This window comes from Perna viridis, chromosome 5 (genome assembly GCF_037379345.1).
Source record: "Perna viridis isolate PV_CMFRI_1.1 ecotype Kerala chromosome 5, ASM3737934v1, whole genome shotgun sequence".
NCBI lineage: Eukaryota > Metazoa > Mollusca > Bivalvia > Mytilida > Mytilidae > Perna > Perna viridis.
The window spans coordinates 3157540-3178740 of NC_142449.1; the positions used below are offsets into that span (position 1 = coordinate 3157540).

A 21201-nucleotide genomic window follows, 5' to 3' on the forward strand; every position below is an offset into this window, starting at 1 on the left:
TTGTTAGGGTTAATGCTCTTGAAAGGCAAAAAATTATGTTTTTTTGCAGTTTTCTGCCAATTTCTTGAAAACTACAATTGATAGAATGAAACTTTCGATTGATGAAACGATCCTACCAAAATTTCCATTGGGTCAAAATTGTCAGACAGCTCCTTGTAAAAGTTTTTGCGCTTGAAAGATGACAAAATGACGTTCTTTAGCTCACCTGGCCAAAGGCCACGTGAGCTCTTGCCATCACTTGGCGTCTGTCCTCGTTATTTACAATTTTTCAAACTCGTCTCCTTTGAAACTACTTGACCAATTGGAACCAAACTTGGTATGAATATTCGTTGGGGTATCATGCATAGAACTGATGTGGGGATTTTTGTCCGTCGAAAAGCATGGCCGCCGTTTTTTAAAAATAGAACATAGGGGTCAGACAGTAGTTTTTCGCACATATATCCAAAACGGTTAGGTTTAGCCCAATTTTGACCAGGTTAAAGTGTTCAGCATATTGGGATCTATCTGTGGTCAATTTTCATTTTAATCTGTTCAGCCATGTTGGAGTTATTGCACTTTTTCGACGTTTATTTGCTATTTTTAATGTTATTTCTTTCAAAAGTCTTCTCCTATGACACTACTAGACCAAAAGGAACCAAACTTTGTATGAATGTTCCTTGGAGTATCTTGCATAGAACTGGAGTGGGGATTTTTGATCCATTGAAAAACATGGCCACCCTTACTAAAAATAGAACATAGGGATCAGACAGTAATTTTTTGCAAATATCTCCAAAACCATTAGGTTTAGCAAAATTCTGAGATAGGGTGAAAGTGTTCAGCATGATGAGATCAAATTGTCATTTTAATCTATTATGGTCTCACTAACCACTTCTAACGTTTCCATTACTTTACATGTTAAAAAAGTAATTTTCAAAGTCTCACTGTGAATTCCCAGGACAAATGACATCTTAAAGTTGCATACCGTTGCGAAGCTTGGAAAATAAGGCTTCCAAAATCATTATGCTAATGGTACGATGATTTAGAAATTCTTCACAAAATTTACTTGAATAAATAATACTGAAAATCCATATTTTTACCTGTTCTGCTAACTGACAGCATGGAGGCAAATTACTCGCACATGTAAACAATATCCATACACTTTTGTAGTTAATTACTATATGATTTTATACATTCTCAGCTTTATTTTGACTACTTTTAATCATAATACACTCAAATAATGCACTTACAATGCATATGTCTAGGTTCAGTGTGTTTTTGGTACTACATAGGGGGTGGGGGGGGGGTGGCCATTTGACCCAGAAGTGGTTAGTGAGACCTAAGCCATGTTGGAGTTATTGCCCTTTTTCAAAGTTTTTTGCTATTTTTTATGTTATTTCTTTCAAAAATCTTCTCCTCTGACACTATTTTACCAATTGAAAGAATTTCGGTATGGGTGTTTCTTGGGGTATCCTGCATAGAACTAAAGTGGGGTTTTTCGTTCCGTTGAAAAACATGGCCGTTGTTACCAAAAATAGAACATAGGGGTCAGATAGTAGTTTTTAGCTTATATCTCCAAAACCGTTAGATTTAGCCAAATTCTTTCAATAGCTGAAATGATCCTTATGATAAGGCCTATCAAAGTTTTCTTGAGTCAAAATTGTTGGACAACTTCTTGTTTAATTTATTGCCCTTGAAAGGAAAAATTCCACAAGGTGAGCAATCCAGGCTCCTGGGAGCCTCTTGTTTGTTTTTTGTTTTAGTTTTCAGCCAATTCCTTGAAAACTTAAATAGATAAAAAGAAACTTTAAATTTCTGAAGTGATCCTTATGATAAGTCCTACCAATGTCTTCTTAAGTCAAAATTATTGGACAACTTGTTAAATTTTTTGCCCTTGAAAGACAAACTGTAACAAGGTGAGCAATTCAGGCTCCTGGGAGCCTCTTGTTTGCTTAAATCTCCATAAGCGTTAGGTTTAGTCAAATTCTGACATAGGGTCAAAGTGTTAAGTATGATGAGATCTGTCTGTGGAAAAAATTTTTCATTTTAATCTGTTAAGCCATGTTGGAGTTATTGTCCTTTTTGGCATTTTTTTGCTATTTTTAATGTAACTTCTTTCAAAAATCTTCTCCTCTGACACTACTTGATCAATTGGAACCAAACTTGGTATGAATGTTCCTTTGGGTATCCTAAATAGACAATAGACAATTTCATTTGCACAAACACATTTACAGTACATGGTTATAGCATGAACAAAAACAGAACAATATAATATACATTACATATTAACTACATTTATGACCATGGTGCGACAGTGGCGTAAATCTGATCAAAACAGATGATATTCATCCTCTATGTTCCCACTATCACATGATTTACATATCCGTTTTTTTCTTCTCTATGTTTTTGTACCGACCTTTTTCTATTTCTAGTGCATGTGCACTCAAATGAAATTTACTGATGATAGATCTTTTTATTTTAGATTTACATAAATCAATATATGGGGGTCTTTTAGATGGAATAAATATTTTAGGGAAAAATGACACTTTTTCACTCAAATTTTGCTTAAACTGATCGTGTAGTCTTTGTTCGATTCTTTTGATATAAAATTGAAGGTTATTAAGTTATGAGTTAAGATGACAGAACCCTAATTTATTTAGTAAATTTTTTACATGGGACATCCACAAGTTGTTGTTTTTAACTTCTCTGAACATTTCATAGACTAGTGTATCAGGGGAGTTGAGGATATGGTTTAAAATTTTAATCATATTCAATTGAACTTTTAGATGTAGAGATGTTCTGTTCAGTTCTGCTAAGCATGCAATGTTTGTAGTTTTACTATTTACTCCAAAGGTTTCTTTTATGAATTTCAAATGTAAGTGTTCATATTGGTCCGAGTCCTTGAAAGTTTTTCCAGCTCCCCAGACCTCACTTCCATAAAGAATTGATTATTTTGTGTTTACTTCGAGTTTCCATGATATGCAAAAATCATTAAGAATGTTAAGTGCATTTTGCAGGCCTTTTTCTGTTTCTGACAGCAGAATTATATCATCTGCATACATCAGCGATGTAATTTTTAAATTACCATTTAATATTGGTTCAGTGTTTCCAATTTTAAGCTGATCAAAGATACCATTTATAAACAGATTAAAAAGGGTTGGACTGAGGACATCACGTAGAATTGATGTGGGGATTTTTGATCTGTTGAAAAACATGGCTGCCGTTACTAAAAATAGAAGGTAGAGATCAGACACTAGTTTTTTGCATATCATATGTCTAAAACCTTTAGGTTTAACCGAATTCTCTCAGTTGCTGGAACGATCCTTATTATTAGGCCTAGAAGTCTCCTATGGATCAAAGTTGTCAGAGGACTCCTTGTAAGAGTTATTGCAATGACATTTCTTTTTGTTAATGTTTTTGTTTGTCTCAATGCATTTGAATGGGAGATGAGGGCCCATTCTCATGAAATCACGGAGTCACCTGACGAGACTGACATACCATATTGTTGGACAACTCCTTGTTTAAGTAATTGCTCTTGAAAGGAAAGATTTAACTAGGTGGGCGATTCAGGCCCCTTGGTGCCTCGTGTTAAGGAGTAATCAAGGGAACCAAGGTTATAGCGGTAATCAAAAGAATGTAATCTAGGGACAAAGACCAGACATGGAAAACAGACATACACAACAAAGAACATAAAGTAACTAAAATCATACATACATAGTAAGAAAAGCATATGAGCAGCTTGGACCACTAAAAGCTGGGAGCATGGACCAGGTGCACCGGTAGGGTAAGCGTCCTCTGCTTTTCTAGAAACACCCACCGAGTTGCTCATAAAAAGTCAAGTCCGGGGTAGACGAAAGAGGAAAGTAAAACTGACACGTTAAACAAATCAGTTTTCATGGCGCAGATGGATATATCGTAACGATCCACAAGTTCATGATGGTGACCATAAAACTTCTGTAGTGATGATTTCAATCTTGTAGCAACATAACCCTGTTCCGGAAGCCTATTTGTTAAAATTCTAGTGCGATATAGAAAGTCTGCGTAGTTTTGACAAGTTCTGGCATAACGTATGAGTTGTGATATGAACACTCCATAAGAGTATCCTTAAAATGTTTGGATTTTTTATTGGTTAAAAAAAAAATGGCCGCTGTTACTAATCAAAGTACTCATGTACTGAATCAATATATATCGTATGAATTTTTATTAATCAAACAATCGTAAATTGCAAAAATTTGGGATAAAAAAAGTATGGGGATCGAAATCGAACGTATCTTAATACAAGCTTGATATTATTATACATGTGTAGTATCGATCTATTTGTTTTATTTTTTAAATTTACAATTCTGATTACGAAACACACACATCAAAATGCATTGTAGCAGTGCGCCTTTTTGGGTAATATTCAGGTTCGATATCCATTTACATATATGCATAGAACACTTAGATTAATGAATACAAATCTCTCGGACATAGACATAGTGCATAACTGAACTACAAAGTACTAGTTCAAACTACTAGTTGGCCATTCCCAGGTTTCTTTTTAATTTTCAGGTCGATATTCAATTTATCAACCTCCAGGTCGGAACTGTCTGTTAAATCATTTAAAATTAATTCGCAATCATTGAATGTTTAAAATGATTAAATGTTCCTCTCGACAAGCTACATTTCTCAGTTGATAAGCTTTATAGCTCAAGTGCTACAAGTTATTCCATAGACGTCTATGTGTCATGTAAAAGCGCTTAGTTTCTGGGCACCTAGCTATAGCTCCCCTGACACGTACATTAACATAAACGATAATGTCTTATAATATAATTTCACCATTGATATCTGGTGCAGGAAACATTAGCCATGCACTTTTAAGTCCTGGACCACCTACATTTCTATTATAGTAGCCAAGTAGATTGATTATTGCGAAAAGCAATAACACATGACCCCAAAAATGACACAATTCCAGAGAAATGCATTATCGAAACTCCTTTGCCATCGTATAGGCAAAGTTTCATTTAATTTGTCATCTACGGGCTTCAGATGTCACGAGGCGATAATCGTAATAAAACTACACGATACCGTAGGTGATACGTCTGGTTGGTTTCGGGGGTTATGCTGCCCTTTTGTAAAAAAGGCCTAACGATGAGGGCAAGTAATAGCCTGAAACCCAAGTTCTTCATACAAGTTTCTTGATCAGAACCACTGCCCCTTTTATCCGCTTGGGTCTGCCTAGAATATCTGGCATTTCAATTGGTATTCAGCATTCCTCTTCATATTTCCATTCTATGATTGATAGTTAACTATTTATAATCTCGCAGGGTTTTCATTTCTAGCTAAACATCAAATGGTTTATTATGCGTCTAAACATAGATGGGCAACTTGAATATATTGACACTGAACGACTGGCTTATTCGGGTAAATGTATAGAAATAAACAGGTGCAGTACTGATAAGAGGTTAGAGGTCAAATCTTTTTAATTGGATCGTTGTTAATACAAATGCAATTAATCAGTAGATTAATTTTGCAGTAAAAGTTGTTTATTTGGTTTTTTTATTGGAGTAAATAACATAGAATTAAATTCGATATATTAGAAATACCTACGGAGTGCACCTAACAATCTACTTTTGAACCTAAATGGGAAATGCCAATGGGACTATTTTCCTGCAGTAGTGTTAGTTAATTGTAGATGCTATCAGGTTTTACAAATCTAAAGGCTCTGGTGACTGCTATGTCAATTCTGATCTTCGATCTAAATTGATAAAAATAGAACATAGGGATCAGATAGTAGTTTTTTTGCATATTTCACTAAAATCATTAGGTTTAGCAATGTATTTCAATTGCTGAAATGATCCTTATTATAAGGCCTACAAAAGTTTAAAGGATTAAAGTTGTCAGACGACACCATGTAAGAGTTATTTCACTTGAGTGGTGACTTTATTTTTTAGTTTTCGGCCAATATCTTTAAAACCATGATAGATGGAAACTTTCATTTCCTGAAATGATTCTAATTGTAAGGCCTACAAAAGCCTCCAGGGATCAAAATGGTGAGACGACTCCATATAAGAGTTATTGCCCTTGGAAGGCCAAAAAAAAAAAAAAAAAAACCAAAATTTTTATCAGTTTTAGACTAATATCTTGAATACTATAATTGATAGAATGAAACTTTCAGTTGAGAAATTATCCTTATGATAAATTTTACCAAAGTCTTCATGTAGTCAAAATTGTCAGACAACTCCTTGTTAGAGTTATTGCCCTTGAAAGGCAAAATTTTAACCAGATGAGTGATTCAGGCTCCTGGGACCCTAAACTTTATATTTTGACCTTATAATTTTAATACAAAATTTTCGCAACAGTTTTCTCTGCAAAAACATTTAGCACAAGGTTATAAGGTATGTGGTATTGTGGAAGTTAATTTCAGACTGTAACAACTTCAACTTCCAGTTTGACACTTGTTTATTTTGACCACATGGTTACTTGGATAAAGAGTTGGGTGGATGGAGGGGGAGCTTTGCTCACAATTTTATTTGTCTGTGGTTGTATAATGGTATCATACTGTCATTGGCTTCATCTGTAGACAATAACTAAGTATAAGAATATTAACCTTTATCAAGTTGTACCATAAAAGGAAGTATAATAAGTTTTAACTATTTAAGAATTAGGGACCACTAACATGCCTTTTCCTGATATCCATGTGCGAATAGATGCCAGACCACTTAAGGAAAACTGTGATTTATTTTTGGGTATAGATTTGAACTGTTTAGGGAACACAACCATGTATTTTCTCAATGTCCAGAAATTTAACTTGACTATTAGTGTAGATCTCTTTGAAATGAACCACCACAAAAAAGCTTGGATTTATTTTGGGGACTGATGTGGTACAGCATCCTATTGTACAACTTCAAAGAAATCTATACTTGTGCTCAAATTACTGTCTGGAAACAAATCATCCAAAGACACCAAACAATAATGACATGGTCATACAAAAAGCTGCTGCTTCATCTAGTAAAATAATTAGCAAATAATGGCAAAAAACAAGACAGAATTACTGCACTTCAGACAAAAGATCTGTAAATCATATTCATCACCCAAATTACCAGGGCAACAATCCTGTCTTTTCATTTATGTTCCTTTCTTAACTGAATCAACATTGTCGTAATGTAAGTCCATGATTGATTCAATAAAAGTATTGCATAATGTCTTTCAGATAAAAACAAAAACAACAAAAAAAACATCTGTCAATATAGTTTGGCCTAGTATATATTAAACAATTACAATAAACTAAGTCTTTGTTTCTGACGTGTCGAAACTACTCCACATTTGTTCCTTTTACTTGTTGAACTTATAAGCAGGGTTCAAATTCAGACCAGTTGTATACTCCAGACTTATAATTACATTTACACTTCATTAGTCTTAAAAACTGGTTAAAATAAAGTGGCGGATCCAGAGGTGGGTGCAAGGGGTTTGTTGAAAAATTTGTCATTTTCATGTGTGAAATTGACAAAAAATAGCAAATAATGTCCTAGCACCCCCATTTTTCTGAGGAACCTCAGCTGGCATCCCTCCTTTTCACAGTGTCTAGATCTGACCTCGAAATAGAACCTTACTAATATTCTATCCCTACAACTGAATCTAAGTGCTGTTAGCAGTGGAGATTTTTATTATCTTTGTGAAAATACTAGTAGTAGCATACACGGTCAATTTCAATGACTATAAGGTGTAAAATAAAACTGTAATAAAAAATTTGCATTACCCTTATAATTTAGAATTTCTAGATCTGATTACAGATATGATCTGTAGGTCAGTAGTTCAGTTATCCAACTTCAAACACATTTACAAATTTTGTTTCATTTCACCATTTTCACAAATTTTTTAAACGCCCAAAATTATTACATTCAAAAACTATTTTAACAGTGTATTTATTCCTATGCTCTTACAAATTTTCGAACATAAATAAAACTTGAATCTGGTTAAGGATGTAAATAAGATTTTCCAAAACGGACACTTTTTATCAATTTGAATTTCTCTGCAATTTTACTTGGTAAAAAAGTGCAGTTCTTCACTTCCTGTTTATTAATCACAAAATTTTAATGAGATGAAGAAGAATACGACTAATAAACATGTTAGATGGAACATGTATAACACATTCAATGCTTCTTACACATTCTACTGCTCAGTTTCCTAATTGCAAAGTTTTCACTTTAAATCTTTTGAGGCCAAAAGAGAAGTCTCTCAAATCTCCAACTGATTCCAAGACTAGATCAGATTTTTTTTGCAGCAATGAGAGAATACTATGCAGCTGAACAATGTGTGGGGGTGCAGAGTAAAACGGGCTTACACTTTGGGAGAACATGTTGCTCAGTTTTTTGGAAGAACATTGCAGGGGCTCATGTTGTACTATCTTGTTTTTCAGTTTGTTTGTGTACAGAATAACCTGTCTTAGCAACCACCTGTATTCAGCAATAATCTTTATAAATATCCCTACACAGTGTTACTACCATATGCAAAATTCAGCCAAATTTATAGACAACTGGTTTTATGAGCTTACAATGATGATGTCCAGCGGACAGAGTTGGTCTTTCTTCCAATCACCTTATCAACTGCTTTTTGTAGTGAACTGGACAATTAACAGGAAAATTTAAATTTTCTATATGGAGAGATAAAATGATCTGAACATCCTCACTGTGTGTTCTGTTAAGTATCTAAAAGATTTGTGAATACACAGCATTTTCGTATTAGCAAAAAAGAATCAATAGTTTCTTCATCTGAGATTACCCTGACATAAAATGTACAATGATCACCATATAGAAGAATAAGTTCCACTTCAAGGATAAAAATGAACTTAAATACATGGTAAAAACTTCTTTTAATAAAGTCTGACTCACACAAATGACCAATGAGTCATTGTTTTTAACAACATCATAAATATCACTTTGTCAATTGTTTAGCTATCAACCAAGTACAAGTAAATCATCCGATTGAAAACTATGTTCAGGTACCTCCAGGTTCAGTGGAGCTGGTCCTCTCCTTATTCTTCCTGATAAATCATAGTGAGAACCATGGCATGGACAGAAGAATCCATTGTAATCTCCAGCCAACGGTGTTGGTACACATCCTGTAATGAAATTATTACCTATTGAGAGCACTTGAATTTGTTTTTAACATAAAATTCATACATGTACTGGAGTGAAAATTTGATGCACATGCTAAATTTCATGAGACTAGAAAAAGAAAAAATTATTGAAATCATTAAATTTCAATGTAGAGCACATTTCTCCAATCTGGCACAATGGAAATTAAGAATAAATCTTAGTTTACCAAATTACTTATTATCATGAAAATAAGCATCTAGATGAAGAAAATAGTGTGTGTACATGCAAAATACTGTTAATTGCAATACCTAAATGTGTACAGATACCAATCACAATAGACCATTCAGGTTTCATAGTTCTATCAGCATCGTGTTGTGGATCACGAAGTGTAGATAGATCAACACTTCTTTCAAGCTCTGCCTCTTCAGCTGTTCTGTGACGGATAAATACTGGCTTTCCTCTCCATTTTACCAATAAACTCTGACCTTCTGGGATTTCTCCAAGTTCAACTTCCAACTTGCCCAAAGCCAAGACATCAGCAGAGGGCCACAAGATCAAAAGAGCATCTTGAATAAAACATTTAGCCAAATATGTTCCTGCTACAGCTCCACCTGGTATAAAAAGTAACAAAGTATTGTAAATACACAGAAACATGATGAGTTTATGAATAAGCTGTTATCATAGAGATGCACATGGTCCCTGTTATTCAAAATTTGATATGGACATGGTTTTTTTCTTATTGTTTTTGCATTTTATATATTATGGACATTTTATAAAATAAATATGCATAAAACACATATGGAACTGTGATGAAATGGTGCTGATGCATTTGCATACCAAATATGATTGACATAGCACAAGTGGTTCATATTGACTTGATGAAAATGTAGATGCTGATGCTGAAAAGCAATACCTAAGTCTTGCTTTCCACGTCATTTGTCACAGGTAAGACAGAAAAGGCAAAACTGAAATTTCTCCCTCTCTGTTGGAATCTATTAGCAAATATTCACAAAATTTGTATTTTCTACATGTACTAATATTTCATTTAATAGAAAAGTATTCAATGAAACAAACAATTGGTTTCACAGATATATATGCCACTTGAAGAACAAAGAATAACAAATAACAAAAAAAAAGACTTAGGTACACATCTAGGGAATTTTCAATTAACAGGAACTCTTACTTTTTACTACAGACATGGTTTTACATAACCAACAAAAAAGCAGATATTGCCAAAAATGGAAGAAAACAGACAGGGAAAAAAAAACCGTAACAGTAAATTCTAGATATGAGAAATAGGAATTCTGCTTTAAAACAGAAGAAAAATCATATCTGTAATTACTATCAGAAGTGGGAAAAATTTTATAAATTGATAATTGGTTATTGAAAATGATAACAGTACCAAAATTATAATAATCTATGTGAAGAATCTGAAGTTTTCTGCATTCTTGAAAACTTATTTCCATGCAATTTTCTCATTGTTACTTTTAACCAGAATTCAATTAATTTTGCTAAGATGTAACATTTTGATACATGTAGTGATAACAATCTAAATGAAGGTTTTTACATGTATATTTCATCTCTTTCTCTCAGTTCAAATGAAAAACCTTATTTATTAAGAATATGTGAAGCTCTGATTATAATTGATTATGTTATTTCGATTGTTTCCACTAATCAATAATGAAATAATTTTGATTCCCAACACTATTGTTCTATTATGGAAGCTTTAAAGTTAGTACCATATTGACAGTAGGATTATATGGGTACTTATGATAGGATAACATATACTTACTTCCCACCATAACATATGAGAATAGTTTCCTCTGTTCTGCAGTTTCCTGTTGTGGCCGAGAAGTATCAAGTGAAGGTTTACGTTTGTAAAAGGAAAAATCAGGAGATTTTAAATCTGTATGGGCATATCTCACTTGTTGTTTTTCTGAAATTAGCAAAAACAATTAGCATAAAAATCGTCCATGTCTATATTAACATCAATCTTTTAAAAGCCTATTTATTTCTCATCAAATACTATTAAAGTCCATGGGCTGGGAGGGTCCACCATGCACCCCCCACTCATCAACTTCATGGTAATTTTTAGGTACCTTTATACCCCCCAATACCGAATCAACTTGTCACCAAAGAATATTCTCTGATTCTTTTCCACTATAAGCCTATATTTGTATCCCACTGGGTCAAAAAGCCAAGATTATTGTGACTCAATCGTTTGACCCTCTAAGTCCTCCTGAGATAGCATGTTTGAACAAACTAAACATATTTAGGTATTATCATGTTGCCAAATGTCTCAGCTTTCCAATGATACCAAAACACTTAGAGTTTAGTGGTAAAATGAAAATAATGTACCCTACCCCGCCAAAAAATCGCTTAAATTGGCATATTTTTTAATGTCAAAACCCCTAGAGCATTTATGCTTCAGTAAAAAATGGTTTATTTGGTATTTGGTATTTAGTATTATCACAATTTATAATTCTGGGGTTCTTTTGATGAATTTTGCCTATTCTCGTTATCAGAATTTATCCGAAAATGCAAAAAAATGGGATTTTCGAATTTTCCGTAAAAGTCAGATAAATTCTACTCTACAAGTTATTGCTCAACTGAAACGTCCAAAATTCATTCGATAGCTTCAAAATGAGTCTAAGCAATAAATATTTGGACATTTTCATGCCATGTTAGGTGGGAAAATGCCACCCCTACCCATGAAAAAAATGCCTCAACATGAACTTAAATTTTATTTTTTGGTAAATAAAAGGTTGTACAATAGACATGTTGGGTTCTTTTGTTTTAATTAGCAATGTATCTAACATATCTTCTCACTACAGGCATATTTTTTTCAGTTTCAATGTAACAATGATGAGTTTTTCATAACAAGAGGCTCACAGGAGCCCGAATCGCTCACCTGGTTAAATTTTTTGCCTTTTAAGGGCAATAACTCTAACAAGGAGTTGTCGGACAATTTTGACTCCATTTGAAACATTGGACACATTTGTAAGCCTTATAATAAGGATCATATCAGCAATTGAAAACTACTGGCTAAACCTAACAGATTTGGAGATGTATGCAAAAATCTGCTGTCTGACCCCATCGTTCTATTTTTAGAAACGGCAGCCATGTTTTTTCAGCGATCAAAAATCTGTTGTTTCGTTAAGGATACCCTATAAAACAAAAATGTCATTTTTCATTGAATTCTGTAGAGCAGTTTCTGAGAAGATTTTTTAAAGTAATAACATCATTAACAGAAAAAAACGTCCAAAAAGGGCAATAACTCCAACAAGGGTCAACAAATTTTCCCCAAAATTTGACCACAGATAGATCTCTTCATGCTAAATAATTTTACCCCTGTCAAAATCGGCTAAACCGAACGGATTTGGAAATAAGTGCAAAAAACTACTGTCTTACCCATATGTTCTACTTTTAGTAACGGCGGCCATGTTTTTCAACGGATCACTATGCACGATACTCCAAGAAACATGCATACCAAGTTTGGTTCCAACTGGTTAGGTGGTGTCAGAGGAGAAGATTTTTGAAAGAAATAACATTCAAAATAGCAACAAAAAAAACATCGAAAAAGGGCAATAACTCCAACATGGCTTAACATATCAAAATGAAAATTTGACCAAAGATAGATCTCATCATGCTGAACACTTTTAACCCCACATCAGAATTTGGCTAAACCTAACGGTTTAGGAGATATATGGGAAAAAATACTGTCTGACCCCAATGTTCTATTTTTATTAACGGCGGCCATGTTTATCGACGAATAAAAAAATTAAAAATCCCCACATCTGTTCTATACAGAACATCCGAAGGACCATTCATACCAAGTTTGGTTTCAATTAGTCAAGTAGTGTCAGAGGAGAAGATTTTTGAAAGAAATAACATTCAAAATGGCAAAAATCGTTGACAAAGGGCAATAACTCCAACATGGCTTAACAGATTATAACCAAAATTCAAACTGAAATTTACTCACCAGAAATGAGAACATAAATTTAAACTGAAAATATGATGCCTGAAATGAGAAGATATGTTAGATACATCCATAATATAAACAAAAGAACCCAACATATCTATGTATACCCTTTATTTGCTAAAAAATAACATTTAAATTCATGTCGAGGCATTTTTTTTTCATTGGTAGGGGGGGCATTTTCCCACCTAACATGACATGAAAAAGTTCAAATATATATTGCTTTCACTCATTTTGAAGCTTAAACAGCTTAAACATAATATTAATGTGCTGTATCACATAAAAGCTTGTTTAAACTATGGAATTCTGAAAAAAGACAATAATGGGTGATATAGGAGAAAATTCTGAAATGTTCCATTTTTCCAATTTTATAGTAATTGTCACCCTAAAAGAAAAAACTATGTGCCTGACTTGATCAAATATATTAATACATCTTTATCTTAATAATGAATGCTTAAAATAAGAGTTCCACACTCTTGGTACGATGTGAATGAGAATTCTGTTTAATACTGTGACCAGTTTTCTAGGGGTAGGTGTAATATTTTTACCATTTTTTGAAAAATCTTTCTTGTGGTTTATTTATGTAGATATTAAAATTATCTATCGATTGATACCAAATTTGAGCATTTCAGTTGAGCAATAACTTGCAGAGTAGAAGTTATCGGACTTTTACGGAAAATTCGAAAATCCCATTTTTTGCATTTTGGGATAAATTCTGACTACGAAAATCGAAAAAATTTATCAAAGGAACCCTGGAAATATAAAGTGTGATAATACTAAACAGAAAATACCAAATAAACCATTTTTTTTTACTGACGTATAAATACTGAAGGGGTTTTGAGATTGAAAAATAAGTCAATTTAAGCAATTTTTCGGCAGGGTAGGGGTACATTTTATTCATTTTACCCCAAATTCCTAAGTGTTACTGCAACAGTATTGGTACCATTGTAAAGCTGAGACATTGGGCTACATGATGATACATACATATGTAAATATACTTCGTTTTGAAGAAAGAAGAAATTACTCAAAATACTCAAGAAATTGATTTTTGCCTCAACGAGGTATAAAAGGTAGCTGAAAAATACTATTATGCTTCAGTGAATTCTTTGGCGACAAAAGCATTCTGAAATGGGAGGTATAAGGGTACCCGAAAATCATATTTTGGTTGATGAATTGGGGGGGGGGGAGGGGGGTGGTGCATGGGGGTTATCTCAGCCCACGTACTATTATCAAGTATTTCCTATAAAATTGTTTCATGGGGAAAAATGCCCTTTTTTAAAATGCTTGATTCTTGAGTATGTCATTGTAAAAAATACTTTATGAGGTGACGCTAGATAAATGTTTTCTTCACAGAGGTCAAATCTTCAACAGAAAGGACAATATGGACACAAATTTCAAACTTGAAACAGCTCTGATATTGGATTGTGACTATGGTAAATGTTTGACATAAGATCAGATTTTGACCAGAATCAAAGTGCTCAAACAACTTAAATATAGGCATTAAGACATTATAACAGATTACATGGACAGACAAGCAGATGGATGGAAAATATGATTTCTATGTATCCCAAAATTTCAGTAGTGTACGGTAAAAAAAAAAAATTGATGGCCTGAAACAAAGAAAATGAACATTTCACAATGTCACTTGGATTTTCGGGACAGCGTTTTTGGGTTGTAGTGAGAAAATGAGAAATTGCCTCATTATCGTATAGATAAAGTCCGAAAACTTAAAAATAATTAAATCAAAAGAACGCAAACATTAACAGAGAGAAATGCTTCAATAAAGTTTCATGAAAATTGCTGGAAGTGTTATTACATTCTTTTATTGCTTCAGATCAGTCAAGTAATATTGTTTGCCTCTGAAATAAGGCTGTTTCCCCTGATAAAAGTTTCCTTATTTGTGAAAAAATGACTAAAAATAAAACCAAAGAAGATAAACTGTTTCCCAATTGGTAGTCAAAGGGTAGGATATGGTGTTAATGTTCAAAATAAAACCGAGTAAATCTATCTGACAGATTAGAAAGTCACTTCCCCATGCTTAAAATCATAAAAAAAATAACTCAAAGGCAGGATTATGAAAAAAGTATATTGGTTAATACATCAAGTTTTTCAGTAAAGAAGCTTCGTCCATCATATCATATTATCAAAGAAAAAAAATCCTCCCATTTTTATGAATTAATTTCTATAACTCAAATATGACAGATCAGAAATTAATAAAAGTCAAAAGGGAGCCCAAGCATCAATCGAAAGAAAAAATTCACCAAATATTTCAAAAATATGAATTAGTGTGTGGTCACAGTTATTGGTAATTTTTGTATAAGTTATGGTATTTATTTCTTTTTAAGTTTCAACTGCCAGATACATGAAAAATGAAAAATACAACAGTCAGGCAGGGGTAAAAATTAGGAAATACACACAGGTAGTCCAGAAAATATTTTTGTTCAATATTTTCTATATGTTAAACTAAATTTTACTCCAAAGTTCAGCAGCCCAGCTCAAAATGTAGTAACCATGAGCTACTGGGTGACTGCTATTTTTATACCCCTGATGTGGAACAAGACAATATCATAGCCTACATATCAGGGAACAAATAAGCAGTCGATGACTATTAGATATTAAGCTGGGCTACCAAATATATGGGTATAATTTAGTGAACATATAGAAACTCATACTTGTGAACCTTTCGGTGGTAGTTCAATTCTACTGGAATTAGAACCTTCCTACCTTTCTACCGTTGAAACAGAGAATCTACCCTTTTCTGAACATTATACCGTAAACAAATTTTGGACACCATTTTTTTTATTTACTAAACAAAAAACCTTAGAGGATCGAATAATGATATTTCCGGTTGATCTTGGGTAGACAGGTGTACATATTAATTACCGTTAATTAGGGTCATAAACAGTAATTTAAAGCTTTAGTGGTAATCGACGAGACGTAATTTAAAAGATGTGTGATGATTAAATGATTTATTACCAACGACTGGGACTGGTGTAAATATTGACGCGGGACATACGATCCTTTGATGGTTATGGAAACGTTGACCGTGCATTCACTGAAAATGAAATTGACTCAAAGTGTTTTTTTTATCAAAGTCAATGGAGGAACTAAGTGAATTTTTCTATTTGGAGCACTCTCACTATCATAACCGTCAAAATGTTTCATCTTCAAAAACCTCCTGCCAAGAAAGCAAAGTACTGTTCCAAATCCAATGCTGTGTGGAGGTCAAAGTGGTGCCAAGCCAGTAATTACTATTTAATGGGTTTCATTAATTTTTCAGGCAGGAGGTGCTTTACAGAAAGTAGGAGGTACCAAATAAAAATCATAGTCAGATAAGAAATTCTTTGCTTCTGAAAAAGAACAGGGCTGTCAGTTATAGTCTGGTTGAGTTTCAGACGACACAATTTTTTAAACATTACAATGTATTTATTTTCTATTATAATCTGTAGCAGTGTTGAATCTCGGAGCCAATATTTTTTTTATATTCTTGTGAGCAAAGGCCAGACATGTTCTTTTCAAACTTACAGTTGCCAGAATATTTTTACCAAAACTCCCCCTCCCTGCCGAATCGAATGGTCGTTCCTTAAATCATATTCAAATTCTGTAAGTCTTTTTCACGCGTTGACTTGATGTCAACACTAAAAACTCCTGCACTCGTCTGCACAAATCACAACAAATATTGGGAAAAATGACGGGTATGGGACAATTCCAAATACGAACTGCATTTCTTACACGTTTTCATAGAATCTTCACCTGTGTTTAGCTTTTTGTTCAGCACAAAATAATCAGTGATTGACATTGTAAAGTCACCCTGTTGCTTTTAAATGGACACTACATTAAAACATCTTAGGATAAAGCGCTTTACCGATTATATTCCGACGCGGACCACGACAATCAAACCAATATAAACAATAATAACATTACTAAAGATTGCGATTTTAGAGACATACCCGTAGCCTACAGACGGAACTATCTTAGATATTTATTCACTAGATTTTTCCTCATGATTTTTTTTGCGTTTATTTTATTCTGTCGGTACCAGACGCTAGTGCAGCCAGGTAGAAGTACCCGGTACCAGCTCTTAATGAAAGCACTGCTATTTGAAATTAAATCATTTTGATGCATATTTATGCAATAGTAGCAATTGCACACAGTGACGAATTTTAAATGAAAATGATTTAATTAATAGTAAATATATACAAATGTAGTAATAATGACACTTCTATTTATGCTGTTCTTGATATGTAAATATTGTCAATAATAAATATAATCATTACAATGTCAAAAAGTTACTCCATCAAAAAGGTCTTTTCAACTATTCAAATAGAGTATTCAGCATTTTTTCTCATGGAAACAGACTTAAAGCAAGGTTTTCCATATGTTTCACACATATTTGACTTGTTACTACGCGAAAAAAAAAAACGCCGATAAAAAACCTCCAGTTTTCAAACCAAATCTCCTGTTGAAAAATGACAAATCTCCAGTTTTGAAAGACTGACTTTATCACATGTATGGAAAATATTAAACAAAAAATATAGTCTGGGCTACCAGCTTGTATTTCATAATTTTTAGCCTGCAAATGTATGTCAAATAATTCATACAATGAAAACCTTCAAATTTACTCAAACCATATCAAATAAAGTTAATTTTTCAATAAAAAAAAAGTAAAAATGCTTTATATAAATAAGATCCATGAAAATAATTAGTATATTACAAATGTGACTAAACTAAAGCACAGATGAAAGAGTCTACTATAGTATTATTCAGCTGTTGTCTTACTGTTGTATATGGATAATTGTTCCTCATCAATTAAATGGATAATCTTCTTTAACAGACTTACTTACAATCGTATTTCAAACTACAAATGTCACTTACGGGACCAATAATTTGTAACTCTTGAAGCTGATTTGGGTGCCGATTTTAGTAATGCGTTTGTGGACTTCAAATCATCCTTAGAGTTCTTGGAGTTGATTGTTTCTGTCGCCTGAACAGATCCCGGTAAAACTGGTCTAGTTATTTTACCAATGAGTTGGGATACAGCGGAAACAGCTGCAGGTCTTGGAACAGAAAACATTTCAGTTTTCCTTCTTGAATACTTCGACCTGCAAGGTCACCGGAAGAGAAAAGACTGCCTTCTGGACTGTTGCAATATAAGGGAAATCGTGAAAAAATAATAACAATTATCAATTCAATCTGAAAGCAACGAAACTAATATCATAAAGAATACCAAAAACAAAATACAATAATAATGTAACTTATTGTGGCACTCTTAATTTTGCGATATCAAACGGGTAGAGTAAAACACCGATCAGATCTGACCTCCATTGAAATCATATCTTTTCGTCACATCTCACTATCGTCATATAACTGGCTGTTGGGTGGGGATCGTGGCTTTCAATATATAAGGTGATAGGACGTGCCGCTGAAATAGTAAACTGGTTCTCGTTTGTCATGTAGTCCAATCTATATTGCTGTATGTAGCTGATGTATGGGGTTGTTATTTACCCACTCTTCAAGTTGGAACATTTATGTGATTGCAGCAAGCAAACAAGTTTCTCCTCAAGATATTCGATGAAAAGCTGATGAGAGCTTATGCTTGTATGCTATAAATCATGCCAACTCAAAACAAAGTTTTCTATGTCTATGTCCTCATTTTCGAAAATGGAATTACATTTTGTAAAACATACTTGGGGTACACAAAAAGTGTTCAAATATTGGAGTCATTTCTGAAACAGGACTATTCCCAATTATTTAAGATTGCTTTGAAGCCAGTATAAACTATTGGTACCGTATTAAAAATATTGCAGTTTGATTACTAAAAGATGCCTTTGTAGGATAAAACAAGATTTATAAGGAGGGTGGTAAATCATGGAGTGCATTCATATCTAATTTATTTTATACTTGAAAACTCCCGGAAGGAATAAATACAAATCTTGCTCTAAATCATCTCTCAAACACACACTAAAATCAGATCTTAAATCAGCATATATAAATATTTGAATTAAGAACTTATGTTGAGCTAAAAATCAACTTTGGATTCGGATTTGAATATACGACCTGATCTGTGAATCTAATAACAATTTTCAATCTCTATCAGTTAAAATCTAAAAAAAAAAAAAAAAAAATGTTTCGGACATTAAATTGTGAAAACAGTGATATCCTTCTTCTTCTTCATATAAAGTTCATCCCTCAGATGTCTGAGTATTGTCGAACTTGGTTATGTACACTATTTACATACGGCGACAAAGGACTGTACATTTAAAAGAATCTGTTTATACAGTTAAAATCCAAGTTCGTCTACTCTGCTGTCAGGATTCCCACTTTGAATGCCTCTAGTGTGGGTACAACAACTAGTGTGTCTGGCAAGGCATTCCACATCCTGGTGGCTGAGGGGAAGAAGGCATACTGATGCGTCTTGATTCTTGAGTGGGATATGATGAACCTCATTGAGTGGCCTCTGGTTGTGGATGTAATGACTGGTGTGAGGTATTGTTGCGATGGAATTGCAATGAGATTGTACAGACAATCCTGTACATCATTATTGCTTTCATGTTTTGTCGTCTGTTGTAATGACGGCCTTAATCACTTTTGTATGTCTCTCCTTGATTCTATAAAGACTATAAAGTAACACCATTTATTATTTATGTCATATCAAGGAAATAAATTTAAATATATGTATAAAACCTTAGTCGTGTAGCTTTAGAATCACGTGTAATAGCTAGGTTTTGAGCGACAGCTATATTATTATTATTGATATGCATTTTGTTAAATGTATGTCACTGCTGTGTTGTAGTTGTTCCTCGAGAGCCCTTAATTGGTCAAATATACTTGTACTCCTTGTATGATATACAGTCCCTGATTAAACATATCTACTATATTATTGATATATAGATATGTGGCAAGTAGAAAAACAAATGTTTTCCAAAACAAAAAAAATGATTTTTTTAATACTACAAACTTAATTTCTAATATTACAAAACCCTCTTTTGATATTAAAAAATCAATTGAATTTCTATATTAAAAAACGATTTTTTTATATGATGTACAAGTTACATAAACTTGGGGTGGATGGTAAAATTTGGCATATCATTAACGACTGTCATGTAAATACTAAATGTACCGTTGTCGTTAACCAGTCTCAGTCAGCCTTTTTTCCTGTCCAAGAAGGTGTAAGACAAGGTGGTGTATTATCTGGTCTGTTATACTTGGTGATCAAATTCCTTCAGACCTTGAAATATGTAATAAAAAATCTGGTATTTTTAATATCAATAGCTGTTGTCCCTGTCTTGCTGATGATGTTTCGTGTATTGGTACAACACCAAGTGCTCTTCAGTGGATGCTTGATGTTTGTACCGCCTACGCATATAAATGGAGATTTAATTTCAACGCGAAATAGTCATACATTATGCAATTCTCTTTGAACCCGAGGGAAAATCGTACTCAACATTGCTGGTACATTAGTAATGAACTCATTCCGCTGACAGATAAGCAGACACATTTAGGAATTGAATTGAACAGTTCTCTACGATATTGTGAGCGAATTGAAAACTTATGCCGAAAAGGTAAAAACGCATTTTTTGCGACACGAACTGTTTATACTAAAGATACAAACCCATGTGTGGCTTTTCATATATATAAAACTGTCGTGCTTCCAATTGTAATATATGGTTGCGAGGTTTGGTCGAACTTAAAAAACAATGATATTGCATTACTTGATAAATTTCAGCATTTTACAGTGAAATATATTTTAAACTTGAAAATATCAACAAGATCTGATATGTACCAGAGCCTGCTAGGCCTTCATCCAATTACAGCGTGTATAGATAAAAGCAAGCTGTACTTTTTAGAAAAACTTTGTAATATAAAAGATGAACATTTATTAAAACGAATATTTCTTGCCAGATATCATTCAAATACTAACTAAATATAAACTGCAAGATTACTCATCTGACTTTATCAAAGAAGGGTATTTCCCCAACAAAATGTACTGGAAGTTAATTGTGAATACCGCAGTTGACACAATTCAACTAGAGAACTCGTTAAAAGGTGATTTTCGGAGGTTTTTGCATATTCATCTATCAGTCAATACTTCTGTTCTTTATAAATCAGCAAAGACCACGAGAGATGTTAGGACGTGGTTGTTTATAACGAAACTTATTACGGATATAT

The 21201-nt window shown here is 33.3% G+C and overlaps 1 protein-coding gene across 1 annotated transcript; it reads right to left on the minus strand.

Annotated features, from left to right (window-relative positions):
- Window positions 1-8808: 8808 nt before the first annotated feature.
- Window positions 8809-18173, minus strand: LOC148615620 (cytochrome b-c1 complex subunit Rieske, mitochondrial-like). Its single transcript, XM_088582033.1, has 4 exons — window positions 17908-18173; window positions 10846-10989; window positions 9362-9664; window positions 8809-9076 (listed from the first exon to the last, which is right to left on the minus strand). The coding sequence occupies exons 1-4, from the start codon at window positions 18104-18106 to the stop codon at window positions 8913-8915; spliced, it is 810 nt and encodes a 269-aa protein (XP_088438159.1). The 5' UTR covers window positions 18107-18173; the 3' UTR covers window positions 8809-8912.
- Between the last annotated feature and the right edge of the window lie 3028 nt (window positions 18174-21201).